The sequence below is a fragment of the Melanostigma gelatinosum genome (genome assembly GCF_949748355.1).
Source record: "Melanostigma gelatinosum genome assembly, chromosome: 5".
Taxonomy (NCBI): Eukaryota; Metazoa; Chordata; class Actinopteri; order Perciformes; family Zoarcidae; genus Melanostigma; species Melanostigma gelatinosum.
Window position 1 is genome coordinate 20,128,712 of NC_136638.1, and position 16,931 is coordinate 20,145,642.

At 42.5% G+C, this 16,931-nt stretch overlaps 2 protein-coding genes across 2 annotated transcripts; both read left to right on the forward strand.

The window, feature by feature from the left end:
* The first annotated feature begins 188 nt into the window (after positions 1–188).
* On the forward strand, positions 189–7,580 carry taf7 (TAF7 RNA polymerase II, TATA box binding protein (TBP)-associated factor). Its single transcript, XM_079268266.1, has 12 exons — positions 189–343; positions 1,261–1,334; positions 1,428–1,506; positions 1,852–1,985; positions 2,213–2,333; positions 2,460–2,518; positions 3,015–3,087; positions 3,365–3,478; positions 4,459–4,653; positions 5,951–6,063; positions 6,623–6,682; positions 7,075–7,580. The coding sequence occupies exons 1-12, from the start codon at positions 325–327 to the stop codon at positions 7,117–7,119; spliced, it is 1,086 nt and encodes a 361-aa protein (XP_079124392.1). The 5' UTR covers positions 189–324; the 3' UTR covers positions 7,120–7,580.
* Positions 7,581–9,004: 1,424 nt separating this feature from the next.
* Positions 9,005–16,596, forward strand: LOC306777902 (uncharacterized protein; the record flags this gene model as incomplete). Its single annotated transcript, XM_079269209.1, is given in 9 exon segments — positions 9,005–9,100; positions 10,129–10,214; positions 10,216–10,281; positions 10,654–10,879; positions 11,332–11,508; positions 12,096–12,237; positions 13,913–14,535; positions 15,157–15,295; positions 15,920–16,596. Coding segments are annotated over 9 exon segments (2,232 nt in total).
* Between the last annotated feature and the right edge of the window lie 335 nt (positions 16,597–16,931).

A 16,931-nucleotide genomic window follows, 5' to 3' on the forward strand; every position in this document is an offset into this window, starting at 1 on the left:
CCTTAACCATTTTTCTGTAATAGATAACATTGATAGATTTGATACAATACGTAAAATAAGGTGTATGCTAGTTGGCTAGTTTGCCAGTCAAATAAAGAAACACCTAAAGACTTTACAAGTGAAGACAGACAGGAGTTAGTGATGTTAGAAATTTCCGAGGAGTACTTGAATGTAGCAAGTGTCCACTATCGGCCATGCCCGTAAGCTTCGTGCAACGCTAGCTAGGCTGTGTTGTTTTGTTAATCACAAACAACATATCTGGGGATTATTATCATCGTTTGAGAATATTTATGCACCTGCACCGTCCAAATTACAAACACAAAGATGACATCTAAACTGAAAGGTACGTTAAAAGCTTGTGCCGTTTAAATAGCCTAACTACGAAGCGAACGATAGCTAGCCCTCTTTTGTAAACACTGCCTCTGCTAATGCAAATTAAATCATTTAAAAAATAAATTATACGGCACAATGACAAGAATTTGGTTGCTTCAATATGTGAATAACAGTGTTCACAACTCAAAGTTTTTAACGATAGCGGTTTTATCAATGTTGTCTGTAGAAATATACGCAGATCGCTACAACCCTGCTAATGTTATAACTGGTTATTACCTAAGATTTATAATTAATTATCTATATTCACCCGTCGTTTGCTCTGACATTAAGTTAGTAGTATTGCCACTTCATAAGGTGTAAATCAAGGTAACTAGTCCTGGATCAAACACTTGATTTAATGTTACACACTGTGCAAAACACATATCTAAGATGTATACAACTAAATGAGTCTGTTATTGAAATATTAACGTTAATACATGAATGTGAGATATCTTAGTGTTGGCTGTTGTACATATAGTGATGGTTTTAGTTGGAGGACTTTGTTATTTACCAGGAATCAAAAGTTAACTCTAACGTATGATAACCAAAAATAAATGTGATGTTTCTGTATGTTCTTTTATATTATTCAACAATACAATAGACTGAATGTATACCAAGAGGATGTTATGTAAAACAAGAATCATGCATTTAACAACGCAGAATATACATTCAGCAAAAATGTAAAACAAGTTAAAATTTCAAATAAGCTTTCCAGCAGTATTGCTTATGTTATTTCAAAATAATCAAAGAGAGTTCCTTCATTTTTACTACGGAAACCAGATAGACTGAGCTGTATTGTTTGTTTATTTTGTACATTGTATTTTATATAAATGCATACCAACCATCATGGAAGCTATTTCACCGCTTGGTGTGTTTTTCTCCTACCAGGGAAGGTCGGCTCAAAGAATAAGGAGGACGCTCCTTATGAGCTGGAGAGCCAGTTTGTCTTGAGGCTTCCATCGGTGAGAAACATGCCGAAACATTTTATTTCTAAGAAATTCAAATGTGACCGTTTGCTGAAAATGATGAGGATTCATCTTTGTTTTCTTATACAGGAGTACGCCTCAACAGTGAGAAGGATTGCCCAGTCGAGCAGTATGAACATCAAAGACAGACTCACCATTGAGTTGCACCGTGAGCTGATTTATTAGTAGTCGTCGTCGTACCGTATCACTGACAAAACACCAGTTTTATTTGTCTTACCGATCATCATCACATGAAAGCTGATAACGTTTTGAAATCTAGTCCAGAACTTGTAGAATGTAAAAACTGTATTTCTACAGTGAAACTAAGATTTTAAGTCTTCGTAATGTGTAATTGTGGATTCACTGATATATATTCTACTAGTAAATCGTTCAAATAATCTCAAACAATGTTTTTCACCTGCATGTGTTCTCTCAGTGTTCAAAGGACAATGGTTACTAATGTCTCACACCAACATGTCATTATAACCAACGATGTTCTCCTTCTTATTTGTAGCTGATGGTCATCATGGCATAGTCAGAGTAGACCGCGTCCCTTTGGCCTGCAAACTGGTGGATCTGCCCTGTATGATCGAGTCTCTAAAAACAGTGGACAAGAAGACATTTTACAAGACCGCTGATGTTTGTCAGGTAAAACACTACAGTGACATAACATTTAGGACGTATGCCTCAAGTATAGGATGACGTTTGTGATTTAAAAAAAACTTACTTTTTAGATTTTTTAAAAACATATCCATTAACATTTAAAACTAAGATTATGTGACAGCTTCTCTTGTTTGTTGTAATAATGTAATACAACAACTGTAATAAGCAGAATTCAGAGTAATTTACCATTCATTTCTCCTTCCACGGGTCAGATGCTGGTATGTACACTAGATGGAGACCTTTACCCTCCTTTAGAGGAACCAACTGGAACCGACCCCAAGACCAAGAAGAAGGACAAAGACAAAGACAAGAAATTTGTTTGGAACCATGGCAGTAAGTAGACAAAGCTGTCGGTGCTAAAAAGAAAACGTGGCACGTCAGCAAAGCAGGCGCATCATTTCCCCTTCACAGCTGATTGAGCCATCTTAACTTAACTGATCCTGTTGTTTTGTTCTCCAGTCACCTGCCCTCTGAAGAATACACGCAAGAGAAGATTTCGGAAAACTGCGAAAAAGAAGGTTTTGACATTGTCATTTTGCCGTCAGCACTACCCCCCCCCCCCTTCCCATCCATCTCTTCAGCATCCCGTCTGATGATCCATCTCTTTCCGAGGCTCTCTTCCAACAAGACATTTACATTTCATAAAACTGGAACTGTGGTGAAAGTGAACACTAAGATTTACATATAAATAAAAGCTTTCCGTCTTAGTTTGCCCCAAAGGCATTTTGAAAAAGCTATTTCACTATTGCTTTGATCAAAGTGAAAGCGAGTGTGGTCGAGCACTACACTTCTACTTTGTCTTCTGAATAAATCTTACTGAAGGTGCACAGCCGAGCCATATTGATTTAGCCCCTGCTGTTTTTAATCGCTAATGTGCTTCCTGGCATGCCGCCAGCTGCTGTGTGTGTGTGTGTGTGTGTGTGTGTGCGCGTGTGTGTGTGTGAGAGAGACAGGATGAGAGCGAGAGAGATTCTGCTAACATTACTTGTAACCTAATCTCTTTCTCTCTCGCAGTACATTGAATCTCCTGATGTGGAAAAGGAGGTGAAGAGATTGCTGAGCACAGACGCTGACGCTGTCAATGTCCGTATCTTTTTAGACACCTACACATATTTTGCACGTCCATTTTGCAAAGCCTAAAAAGATGACCCAACAGTATTGTAGCCAAGCAACACAGCGCTGGTGTTTATTATCATATAACAGCAGGAAACAGTAATGTCGAATCAGATGGGGATTTTTTTGGCGTTCATTTGGTTTTTTACCCTTCCAGTCTACTTCAAAGAAGAGTTTTGAAAGACCACGAGTCTTTTAATGTAGGACTTCTGAAAGTGGAGGGGGTGTTGACCTTAACGCACGGTGATCAGGGTGGGAAATCATAGCGGAAGATGAGACCAAGGAAGCGGATCAGCACGGCTCTCTGGCCAACCTGGACTCTTCGCCCGGCACCTCGGGACACAAGATGGGTCATGGGTCCTCTGGTAAGGGAAACATGTTATTCATAAGTTAATCACAGCGAGCGAGGTATCGTGGTGGCAGAGTGGAGGCCGATTCCTCCACTCAGTTAAAGCTGTAAACAGGCTGCATATTGCTACCAAGACCCCCATGCCTACAGAAACACAAAGTGATGAAGCCTGATGGATACGCTATTTTTGAGGCACATACAGATATAAATAATCAATAGTTTAAATATGTGATAAGATAGATCTTCTTACATACATATTTGTACATCATTATTTAACAAACATTTTTGATGAGGCTCCCTAAGAGAAAATATCGTCCTATGAATTGGTCAAGCTCCACAAAGCAAGGTCAGTGTCGAGAAACTGTCCTGTCTGTTTTCCTTCTGGTTGAAGAATGTTCAGCTTCTTTGAAATAGCACAGATTGACTTGCTATAGACTTGTACAATGATTTATTTGGTCTTCTCCTCACCTTGCCAGCAAAGGTTTCCTTCTTCCTTCTCAACATGCACACCACTCTTGTCACTCCCGATGGCCTCTGCCCCAGTGGTCTGAAATGGAAATAGAGCGAACCCAAGCATTAGTTACTCTTTGGCTTCAAGATTATCCCCCCCTCATCCCCACACTCATAGGTCCTTTAGTGAGGGCTGTGCATGAGTTGCACAAGTAATATTTCTTTATAAAAAAGTAGTAGCACAGTACTGTATCGATACTTCAAGAACAGAATTTGAAAACCGCTGATTAACGTCTCGCTATGGGAAACAAACTACAGTTGGTTCATTCTGTGGTGAGTTCTACTGAAGCACCTTGTTATTTGCCGTGTCAGAGAGTCTGTTCACGTTAATCTTACCTGGTTCATGCCATATGAGACGATATCCCGAACTTCTGTTTTTCACTAGACTGCCGTCTCTGTGACCTAGATCGAATCCCAGCAAGTGTTCCAGCTATTTCCATCTTTGTGTCCACGTTAATAACACTAATGTGCATTCCGCATGGCCAGCCCAGCGTGACGAACTGAGGGAGATCTTCAACGACATCAGCAGCTCCAGCGAGGATGAGGAGGACGAAGGGGACCGGCACGAGGACGAGGACCTGAATATCATGGACACGGAGGATGATCTGGTCCGACAGCTCCAAGAGAAACTCAACGAGTCCGATTCTGCACAGCATGAAAGTGATAGAAACAACCAGATAGGTGAGAGGATAGCATGGCTCCTGCACAGATCTGGAAAATGATCTCATGTGTGTTTGAAAATGGACAGGTGTTGATTTAGGTATGAACAAATGTATCTTTTTATAATTATGGATTATGACACGTAGAGTCACTCATCAAGGAAAACTTTCAAATATCTGCTGGTTCAAGCTTCTCAAAGGTCTCTCTTTTACATCATTTTAAATTGAATCATTTTGTGTTTTGAACTGTTCAAAATAATTGTTCAGTTGCAGACTGACATGTTAACTTGTTGTCGAAATTACATCACATATCAAATGGTTTCCAGGTCTAAAAAACGGTGGTGGAACATTGTAAATCAAGCACAAGTTGAAACTATAAGACCTACGGATGTTTTACCATATTGTGGGAAGTGCATATTTATTTACATCTGTTGTAAAATGAAGTGTGTGTGTTTGTGTGTGTGCGTGTGTACACTTAGGTGGAGGAAGTAAGTGCAGCACTGGAATCAAGCGATCTTTCATGCTTGCATTGGAATGCTGATTTGTTCAGTGGTAGCAGTCATGGCCGAGTATTTGCTTGCTGATTTCAGAACGTACTTGTTTGCTAGTAAGAGTCCAACATGAAATCAAATCAATCCGCCTCAGATACTTGTAAAAGCAGAGATATAAAAAAAATAACCGTAGCCAGCTCAAGGCTTCCTCATCTACATACATGGAGCGGTCAGTCAATCAGCAACACTGCCGGTCTGCTCCACTGCAGCAGCCCAGCAGAGCCTTTCCTGATGTGCTGTGTCTGTTTCTGTCAGGCAAAGTTGTGATAAATGGGTCTGCAGAGACTCCTCCCTGATGGATTTTGCATATTCCATGGCCTGTATCAGAGGATTGAAAGTCAGTTGGAGGAAGCACAGGATAGACACAATTAGCTTGGAAGATAGTTGATGTGTACGTGGGGCCACAGGTTGTTGTTGTGAGGCACTATCACTTTGGCTGGATTTAATGGGAACCCTCTGGAGCCCTGAGCAGACTGATTTAGTTGTGTCTTTTAGTGCTTCGGCCTGCTGGCTCACATCCTTTTAAATGGATTTGTTGTTCCCATTAACCGCAATTTGCCAACTGAATTGGAGGCATCCTCGTGGTTCAACAAGCTACGGTGTATAAACGTATCGTCATTGCTTTGTCAGTGTAGTGTTGCTCTGAAACGATGTCACATCGTCTCTCTCCAGCTTTTTCTGTCTCCTCTTCTCTGCACAAGAAAGCAGCAGCAGCGCATTGTCTGAGTGACAGTAGAAACGTGTTAACCTCCCACTGTGTCCCTGCAGTTATGGAGTACCAGTTGCAGATCAATAGCGTCAGAACCAAGCTTCAGGACACCCGTGCCCGTAAGAAACAGCAGGAGGAGCTCATCATGAAAGTGGAAAACCAGGCCCTCAAAGTAAGCAATGAACACACTCTCACACACTGTTCACTTATTCAGAAACTAGGTGTGCATGTACAGAAACTTAAACAAGGACATGCAGATGAGGCAGAAGTTCTCTCAGCAGTGATGTGAAAACAGCTTATTACACACAGTGTTGGAGGCCATTATTTAGTTGAGGTTGTTTTTTAAAATCCTTGAATATTACATTCCTCCCGTCATCCCTCTACTATACAAGCATTCTATGTGGAAGAAAATGGCAGGCAAATTGATTGTGATGCCTCTTTGTTGGAGACTTTACAATGAGTGAAACATGAGCAGACACGGCCCTTTTTACGTTGCCATTTAGAGCTCTCATTGCCCCGTGTTTTGGGACCGTCAAAGCCCGATCTCCTGTCGTAATCTCCTGTTATCACAGTTGCAGGGAAAAGGTCAGCTGTCTCTGACTGGCATTCCAAGTGGCCTTTCTGTCAGAGAGGAAGATGGTGACATAAGCAGTCCAGGCCGACACATTAAAAGCCATCGCAATTTAACGAGGCCTCGAACAAATCTTGTTTGTCTCTCTCTCTCCTCACAGAACCGCTTCCAAGCTTTGTTGGACGAGATCATTCTGCAGGAGGAGCGGGAGATGGAGCAGGTGAGAACCCTTTTTCCTAAAAGCCAAGGACCAGCGCCTCACTGTCAGCTCTCTGCAGCTTTTCAGCACTTTACACAAATGTATCTTGTATGAATGTCAAATACCATGTTAGCAGATGGCATTGTGCTTGCTGTCCTTTTTAGAGCCAACAATTTTCATGCCTGATAGCAAATTCAATCACGCAAAATTGAATTTGTCAGCAGCTACCAGCTGAGTCCTTTTTGCAGCCATGGCATAGCGGCCGCCCACTGTCTTTGCGTTGTTGTTTGTATTGATAAATGAAGGCAGCAAATGAATGTGAAAAGACATGTTAATCATCATCCACGTACCCTCCAATTACACCCCGGGGCTGTCGGGCATCAATCACCACTTCTATTTCCTGCTCCCAACAGCTGGCCTCCCTGCAGGAGCAGCTGGACTCACTGATAGAGAAGTGACCACCAGGGGGCAGCGTCATGTCATCTTCAGCCTCACATACACACTCATGAAGAGGAGGAGGAGGAGAAGAAGGAGAAGAAGAGCCTTGGTCGAGGGAGGAGAGAGCGTTTATTAGCTGATTTGCTGTGCCATTTCTTTCAGTTCATCGTCTCCATACAATAGGCATACTGCACACTGATTTATGTATTCAAAGTCAATATTGTTTTTTATTAAATTGACAAAATGTGTTGTTTATTACTGTATGATCAAAGTATTTGATGGCTTCAACTTTGAATACTTAAGCTTGTCATCTTAAAGTAAATGTAGTCTTGATCAACTCAGTTTTTCTTCTTCACGACCTGCATGAAAGAAACTGCAGTGATACACAAGAATTGGAAACTGTCATTATTTTTGCATTTGGCACAGATTTACATGTGGGCTGATTGATGTTGGTCATAATAAATGTCTTTCTGTAGGTGGATGAAGAAGTCACAGTGTCTTAACGTAATGTTGGGTATTTGCTGTGGGGATATGTATGAAATGTGACTGGTTGATTGATACGGCGCTGCTGAGGACCGTCCGCCTCCACACCGGCCTCTCACCTGCATTGTTAGACCAGGAGGAGGGTACGGGTTGAATTCATAAATTATAAGCAGGAAGATGCATCATCACAAAGCTGAACACGTTGCAAACGTGATGGTCGTATAGAACATGATGCGTTGCTGTAAATATATTACCCAACAGTAAATAAAGGAGTTAATTCTTGCAACCTTAAACATCTACATCAATAAAATGCAACATACGACATTAGAGCAGCAGTAATAATAATCCAAAAACATCATTAATAACAGTAAAACACTGACAGAACATTTTACTGTGCTAGGACTACTTTTACTTGAAAAACTTTTAGTGCATTTTGCTCACAATACTTTTACTTAACTAATGTTTTAAATGCAATACTTTCACAGTGGTATTACTTTTACTTCAGCAAAGGGTACTTCATTCACATCTGCACAAGCATGCTGAGCACGGTTAAAGACTTGTGTGATTTTAAGGCTCCATAGCGTCAACTAAATTGTCTAACAAGCGCAGGCAGCATGTTTAACTTTGGCAAATCAAACACTTTTTGAAAATTGTTGTTTTGTATAGACATGAATAACGAGGTTATTACGTACATACAGGGCCGCCTGTTCAATTTAGAGCTGAGATGATTCGTCGATTCATTGATTAGTTGACCGACAGAACACGAATCGGCAACTATTTTGATAATCTATAAATTGCTTTTGTCCTTTTTCAAGCAAAAATTAACTGTTTGTAGAGTCTCAAATGTGAGGATTTGGTGCTTTTCTTTGTTTTATGTGACCAGAAATTGACTGAACATGTTGTGATGGTATTGTCTGACATTTTATGGAAGCATCTATTAATCGAGACAGTAATAGGTATATTCACCAATAATTAAAATAATTGTTCGTCCCAGTCCTAGCTCAAATTTAAGTAGTTACTGTTACTTCCTGTCCACTCTCCTGTGTACTGTAAAGGACTCCCACTATGACCGGACAGCTGCATCACTAAACCATCAGATTACCTTCCAGAATGATCTTAACTTGTTCGAGAGTGATCTGGGCCTTATTTGTTGTCCCGGTGGTCATCTCTGCCTCCCCCCCCTCCTTTCTGCAGGGATTACCCACCAATCGCAGGGGTAGGCAAGAGATTAGCTCCTCAGATTAAAGTGTCCACCTCCAAACCCTGTCTAATCCTGCCATCTGTCAGAGAGCAGCCAACCAGCCAAGACTCTCTCTCCACTAGGCTAATTAGAAAGCCAGGAGAACACAGACCCAGAGAGGAAAAAAACAAATCTCCAAAACACACACTTTTCTGTCGGGTACTGCTCGAGGCAGAGAGACAATGGAGGAGACGTATCTCCTCAACCATCAAGGAGTCAAGAAGAAGATTCTGGCAGGAGGCAGAGGACCGCTGCCACACTTTGCACCTGGGACAAAGGTATCGAGTCGCAGTTCATCTGATAACCTAAATAATGCTCGAGTCAAACTCAGCATGGTAGAAAATGAGTCCTTGTATAATTTCCGTTGTGATGTATTAATATTCTTTGTCTATTTTTAGCCATATGCTGCATTGCCCACTTCAATTAGATTCTGTTGAATCATTCATAAAGTGAGGGAATTTATTCTGTATCTGGCTCTTACACACAGAGCAAACATTTGGTCAACCAAATTGCAACATGTTTTTGGCACTGTGTCTGCTCATCCACTGATCCGCTGGTCGCCGACTTTTCTTCCCTTCCTTGTCAGATCCAGCCATATGGCACCGAGCCTGGACACTGTGACAAACACTTTCCATGACAATGCCAGCATGAATTTACCTGTGTGTGTGTGTATTACAGTGTGTGTGTGTGCGTGTTCCCTCCTCGGTGAGGTGATTTCCAGTTGCTCACACGGTTATGCCATTATACACAATCTGTCAAGTTATAAATAGAAGGTTGCATGCAGCCAGCCTAATTTTACAGACTGTTGCTGAAGGCGTTGTAAGTCTTTCACATGCACACAAACAGATGGAACACATAATGAAAACCAGCATGTATGTATCACATAAGAAGTGACTGACGTATATGACAGCATTCAGTCAAATCAAGCTTAAAAAGACATGATTGAAATTGTCAACAGTGGCACATCATCAAAGTTGATTGCCAAAGTTTTTCTCTCATCTATTGTATTTTGTTGTATCAGATGTAGAAAACAGGGTCAAAAAGGAGCAATGAAAACATGCATATGTTTTCACACAGTACACACACATGCATACATAGATTATTCATAGACGGAAAAACAATCCCCAGAGGATTCTTCAACACTAACACTTGACAAAGTAACAACCTAAGTATTTATGGACAAACTGTTCACCACTATTCGATTTTCTATGTAATTTATTTCAGTGTATTTTGTTGGCGAATGGTTTAAATCACTCATTTACACTCTAAAACTCTTCCTGTCCTCTGCTCCCACTTTCCATCCAAGCTGGTTTTCCATTTCCAGACGCTGCTCGACAACTTCGAACGAACGGTCATTGATGACAGTCGACTGGCTGGCAGGCCGGCTGAGATGAGAGATGTTTAAGATGGAAGTCTGGGAGACCATGCTGGCGTCCATGAGGATCGGAGAGGTGGCTGAGTGAGTTGAATTACAGACTTTACACTTACACACACACACACACACACACACACACACACACACACACACACACACACACACACACACACACACACTGAGCTATTAGGCCCCTACAAGAGGTCCTAATGAGCGAGGTAGGGAAGCGTTTACTCTCCATTATGATTCACACAAATCAACCTTCTGAAGCCTCCTACATGTTCGGTTTTATGAACAGCGCAATCTTGCAAAGTCTAGTGTTTTTCTTTCTGGAGAAAAATGTAATTTGCAAGTTAAATTGTAGCCATTTCATGTGTTTTCCGTCCAGGACTGATTGGCGCTGGCTGGCAGCACCAGGGGGTTAGCATGATTAAGTGCTTCTATGTCTTGTTGCAGAACCGTTTATGTTTTTGTTGATGAGTTAATTCTGCAGCACACAGGCTTGTACCCCATCGTGTCCAAGGGAATGAGGCTAATCGCTCAAGGGAAAGACCCACTGGAGGGTCAGAGGCACATGTGCGGCATGGGAAACATGTTCCACTATCACTCCACTGGTTTCCCAGAGCTGGATGAGATAATGAGATCTCCTCAACCACTTATATTCATCACGGAGCTGTTGCAGGTAAGCACCAGTGGCAAAACACTGTATGTCGCACTGGATTGCAGAAAAAAGATGACAGTGTAGAACAATCAGCTGTCTTCTGGTTTTGATCTTTTCTCAGATGTTAGCATCTGTCAAGATAAACACATTGTAAAAAACAAAAGACATTTTCAGCTCATCCTTTTCTGTAACTGAGGCACTACAAACGTTTTGGGGAATTCACTGACATAAATGACTTCAGTCAAGTTTCGCTCGACCTAATATATTCAGCTTTGCAATGATATGTCATGCTAGAAACTCACCAGGGAGTCCAGTAGCAGCAGTAAAACATCATCATCTGTTTGTACTTACTTTCTTTCCACCACAGCTGTTCTCTGTACCTGTTCCTTCACTTGTGCTTCCATCAGTGGAGTTTTTCTCCTGTTGATTATTTTTGTTCTATTGTGCTCTCCTCTTGCCCCTGCGGCTTCCAGGTGGGAGACCCCATGTCCTACCAAAGAGAGTCATGGATGAAGGAAAAGGATGAGAAGCTGCAGACAGTGCCAATCCTCCACATGCAGGGCAATATGTTGGTCAAGCAGAGAAAATACAGAGAGGCTGCCAGCAAGTACAAAGAGGCCGTCCTGCTGCTGAAAACAGTCCAGTCCAGAGTGAGTGAAGGCTTTTAAGGAAGACAGATGGGATGGAGGGAGAAAAACGAGTGATGTTCAGCCTTGTTACTGAGGTTTCATCAGGGTTTTAGGTTTTTGGGACATGCAACTCCCGCCTTTTTCCAGTGGGAGATTCCAGTTTTCCTGTTTTGCTCTGCTTCACTGTGTCCCGGATTACAGGCAGTAGGGCTTGAGGGCTGGCAAAGGAAAGAGGAAAGAAGAAAGAAGAGCAGTGGATCACTGTCTTAGATGAGAGGAGGATGGAAGAATAATGGAGGGAGAGTTATGTATGAGATATTTTGATAAGAGAGTGTTGAGGATTCTTTTGTGCGTGGGAATAATTTTTGGCAACTTAAGACAAGTGTGATGGTGGAGGCTTTCAGATAGTTGGCCTGTGTACAAAGAGCTAGTAAAGCTCTGTTCAGCAGAGATGATGCTCTGGGTATCCTTCATGGTCCCAAAGTCATGTCATGTTTGAGTCTGTGTAAAAATATGCAAACCCACAGAATTCAAATAAATTATTAAAATGTGTGTAGAAGACGCCAACAAACGCAACTGATTATGTTCTTGTTCCCCCCTCTGTGTAGGAGATGCCGGGTGATATAGACTACATTAATTTGGGTCGAATGATCGTCCCCCTGGAGTTGAACTACTGCCAGTGTATGCTGGAGCTGGAGGAGTATTATGAAGTTATAGAGCACACCACCGAACTGCTGGAGAAACACAATGGTAAAAGCCTGGTTGAAATCTGCCAGATTTAATTGTTCTCGTTTATTCTGATTTCTAATTAATCCTTGCTTTTGGCACTGAAACATATCTTTAATTTACCATTTCCAGGGAGAGTTGAGTGGCTCTGTCCAACCCATAACTTGTTGCTTTTACGGATTAAATAAACAAGAGATAACGTGTTAATTAGTGAGCTTTAAAGGTGTTGGTAGACAGATTTTTGGCGTCTTTGGACAGAGCCAAAATGTCAAAGTATTCTTTGCAATCATACATGAAAAGCTGCTCAGTAATGACTAAAATAAGGGCCTGTACTGAGTCACAATCCCTGAGAGACAAACAACAAGCTGACAGGGTATAGGGTCTGATGCCTGCTTTATTGCAGTGGTGGTTGCATGTTGCAGCTGTGTATTATTTGAGAGCATATAGGGCTGTAGCTGACATTACAAAGGGCTTTACAGTTGGAGCAGCCCTCTGCATTGTTCTGTCATACCCATGGCTACTCATATAATCCTAGAGGAGCTCACATGCTGGCACAGTCTCCACTTCAAAGCCTTATGAATTATTGCCCCTCACCCAGAGACAGAATCCACCGAGGCAGCCTTTATTGTACTCTCTGTCCCTCAGCCCGGATTCCCAGTTTTATATTCGTCTTTGTGTGTGTGTGTGTGTGTGTGTGTGTGTGTGTGTACGTGTGGTAGGAGGAGGTGTTCAGTCTGTGACGCTATGATGTCTGTGCTTGAGCTTGTGTGGCAGGAGGAGAAAGGGTGTAAACTTGTTTAAGAGTGCTGGGGTGTTGTGGCCGGGAGTTTGTGAGCGCCACTGGCCCAGTATAAGCGCTATCGACACAAAGCAGCAGCCCTCTTCATTGAGCTCTGAAGAATGATCCATCCCATACATCACTCCACCTTTCCCTTCTTCTCCTTGTCTCCCTTTTCAGTGTCTTTATTTCCCTTTTCTAATCCTTTTCCAGCTCTACCCGCTAGTGTAGTAACATCAAACTCATGTTGTCTGTATCAGTTAAAGTCAGCCATTCTACTGCTGTGTTATCCCTTCAGCCCAGTTGTTCTTTAGAAAAGCGCCCAATGGTGGCTCACTGCAGTGTCTCGGCTTCTGCCAGAGGCAACAAAGAAATCAGTTTGAATGTTGGCTGAATGACGATTTAGCGTGGAGGGAAATTAAATGCAGAGGAAGAGAGAGAAACTGAGCCATCAGTGGATATCGAACCAAGCACATGAGCCTATTCTGCTGAAACAGAGAACTCACATGGTGTGAGAATGTGTAGCCACGTGTTTTAAAAGAAGAGTATGACACTTTGGGAAATGTGCTCATTCACTGTATTTTTACTTCATATTTAACAGATAGAGACGAGAGTGGAATAAATTCCCATCTAAAGCGAGTAAACATCATGTCAAACCTTTTGTTTTAGACAGAGTGAGGAAATAAGATGCAGTGTGTGTGCATGTTTTGTTTATTTTTTTGTTTTGCCAACCTTGGGAGAAAGGGGCTTGTGAGAAATACACAAACTGACGGTACACACCTCCACACTGTCCTAAATGTAGACAAATCGCCACCTGAGCTTCAGCAGACAGAGCAGGTTTATTCTTCAATATCTCAAGGTTAGGACAAATGTTCTTTTCTCACATCTGTCTGCATTTGTGTTGTTTTTCCTGTTCCTCAGACTGTACGAAGGGCTACTACAAGAGAGCCAAGGCCCACGCTGCTGTGTGGAATGAAAAGGAAGCCCGGAGGGACTTCAACATGGTGGCCCACCTGGACATCACTCTGGCCTCTCTCATCAATCGAGAGCTGAAGGCCCTGTCAGAGAGCATGATGGAGAAGTACTGGGAGGAGAAGGAGAAATACTGGAACAAGCTGGAGAAAAAGGAGAACAAAAATGAAGAGGAGGAGCGACATGATGAAGACGAGGAAGAAGAAGACGAGGGAGCCAAAGAAAAAGAAGAGGACAGTGAAAGTGTGACTACAGAGAGTAAAGATGAAGCGGAGGAAGAAAAAGGTAAAGCAGAGTCTCCATCCATTATTTGTGCTGAAGGACATGAAGAGGAACTCGGGGGAAATAAGGTTCCACCAACTGAAGGAAGCGATAACGAAGAGGAAGCGAGCTCTTCTGGGACCAATCCAAACGATGGCACTAAAAAAGAGGAGAAGGACGGGCAGCAGATGTTACGACTGGTCATGTTGCTGCAGAGCGAAGGAAACTTCCTCATGAAAGAAAATCTATTTGAAGAGGCTTCTGGAAAGTTCAAGGAGGCCATAGAATATGTGGACGTCCTTCGGAATATGGTGAGTGTGACTGATTACATAGTGAAGATGTTTTCTGGAAAAAAAAAGATAGAAGATAAAACTTTTTCAATGATCATCCAGGTGGACGTCAGGATTGACGTTAGCGGTCCACTCTGTTCAGCGTGATGAAAGGACAGCATGTGACAGAAACTAGTCCTACAAAAGGATCGTGGCTCTGAAAGTATAATCATCTGTCATCGGTTCCTTTCTTTTCTTTTGTCTTTTACTGAAAAACAGCTGTGGCATTGTAGCTATAGCGAAGGCAAGAGCAGAGAAAAGAGCTCTAAATATAACAGCGCAGAGATATCACCGTGACAGTGCTCGCCTGTGCTTCAGCCTCGCTGTCCAACTCCCTCACGCCTTTTACACACAACAAACTCCCTCCTCTCGTCAACCCACCCTCTTCCGTCCTCATTTCACCTAATCTTACAATCCACCACACTTCCTTGTCCCTGTCCCTGTCTTCATCATTCCTCCCTTATATCTTCATCTCGCGTTCCTGCTGTCACATTCTTTCATTCTTGTTCCATCTTTTGAACATTTCCTCTGCCATCTATCTCCTCCTCCTCCTCCTCACCCAATCGACTCCCACCCACCTTGTCCTCTCTTTGTGCTCCTCAGGTTGATCAACAGGGCGAGGACTGGGACTCGCTAGAGAAAGTGTGTCTTCCGCTGACTCTCAACCTCAGCCAGTGTATGCTGGAGCTCAAACAATACCAGCAAGTGGTGGAGCTCAACAAGCTGCTGAAGAAACATAAAGGTAATACATGTTGCCGTGAAGTTGAGAGTTTGAAGCAGGGGAGAAAACAAAAAGATGTATTTTGATAAAGAAATAGGTACATGACTATGTATAAACATGCTCTGTTTTGAGTTGTTTTTCTTCCTTACACACCTTCATTTTTGAGTTAAAAAATATCAAGATCTGTTTCCAGTACAGATGCCTGGCCCTCAGCAAACGCCTGCCTTCACGCTGCAGCAGTCCTTGATCTCTGTTTACCAGGAAAAGAAGAAACCAAACATTCACAACCACATTGCTGAGTCTGTCTCTCGTTCCCCCGGCACCCACCCATGGACATCACAGTCAAAAATGAATTCATTGTTTGCTTTGTTTCTGCTATGACTGAATTATTTATAGTTGAGGCTGATGTGAAATGGTTGTTCTTATGCTTTCCTTTTCCCTTCATTTACTTTTCTCCAACTTTTGCCTTCTACTTTGTCTGTCTCCTGTCTGGTGTTCAGTGAGTTATTTCATCCTCCCATTGTTTACTTTACCCTCTGACTCCTGATCTTACAAGCTGTGTTTCTTCTCCTGTTATCCTCACGAGGTCTTCACATGTAAATATTTCAGCCATTCATAGTAAGCCTATATTTTCTTCCCCCATAGGTAACTTTAAGGCGGTGTATCAACGGGCAAAAGCACGTGCTGCTTTGTGCAACAAGGATGAAGCTCGGAGGGACTTTGATAAGGTGGAGAAATTGGACCCAACGTTCAAACTCTTTGTCCGCCAGGAGCTGAAAAAGCTGGGTGAGAGGGTACGCATTATGCACATCCGCCAGAACAAGACTTACAGGGAGACAACACAGGAGAAGTGGGGGCCTGGTAGGAGCAAGGCAAAAAGTGCAGCAAGAAAGAAAACCGTCAAATGTGCACAGAAAGCCACTGAAGTAGAAAAGAAGACAGAAGACAAGGAAAGCTCAGAAAAACCCGCCCCTGCTGAGACCGAGGGAGTGGATGACGCAGACACAGAGAAAGATCCAGATGTGAAAGCTGAGCAGAGTAATAAAGAGCTAGAGAGTGGGAGAGCGAGTGGAGAGGGGTTAGATAATGAAAATATAGAGAGTGTCGTGGTTCATGAGGACGGGAAGGGTGTACCAGATAAAGATAGCGATCCCACGCCCACCAGCACAGGCAAAGATAATGTAGAGAGCAAGATACCAGCGCAGGATCAGGTCAGAAAGAAGGTCAAATGCCAATCAGGTGCTGCACTGGGACCAGGCACAAGCCGAGGGAACAAAGCCACCTGTGATAAGACAGGAAATGGTGGCACTCAATCAGAATAGACCAATGGGTGGAATTTGTCTTGTGCAGAGCCAAAGGACCACAGGGGAAGATGAATAGACCTTAAACTAACAGCAATATGGACGCAGAAAGGGAGACGGCAGGATGGACAAGTGATAAACAGCTAAGCCTCAAGTCTCAACAGGAAATATCGACTCTGCCACAAACAAATCCAAATATAAACACAAGGAGGAAAAACTAATACGAACAGACTGCGTTTGGCAGTTAAGTTTCATTGTTCGGTTCTCAGAGGGATAACTGCAGGCGCACGAGAAAGCACACTCAGACAAGGAGTTTGCCAAATACAAAGTTTTTATTTCTGTACACAAAGAGTAAA

What these genes read in the sequence shown, in the direction of transcription:
- taf7 (XM_079268266.1), top strand. An exon ending in AGACCGCTGATGTTTGTCAG is followed by an intron (nt 1,986 to 2,212) that starts GTAAAACACTAC and finishes TCCACGGGTCAG; the next exon opens with ATGCTGGTATGTACACTAGA. An exon ending in TGATAGAAACAACCAGATAG is followed by an intron (nt 4,654 to 5,950) that starts GTGAGAGGATAG and finishes GTGTCCCTGCAG; the next exon opens with TTATGGAGTACCAGTTGCAG.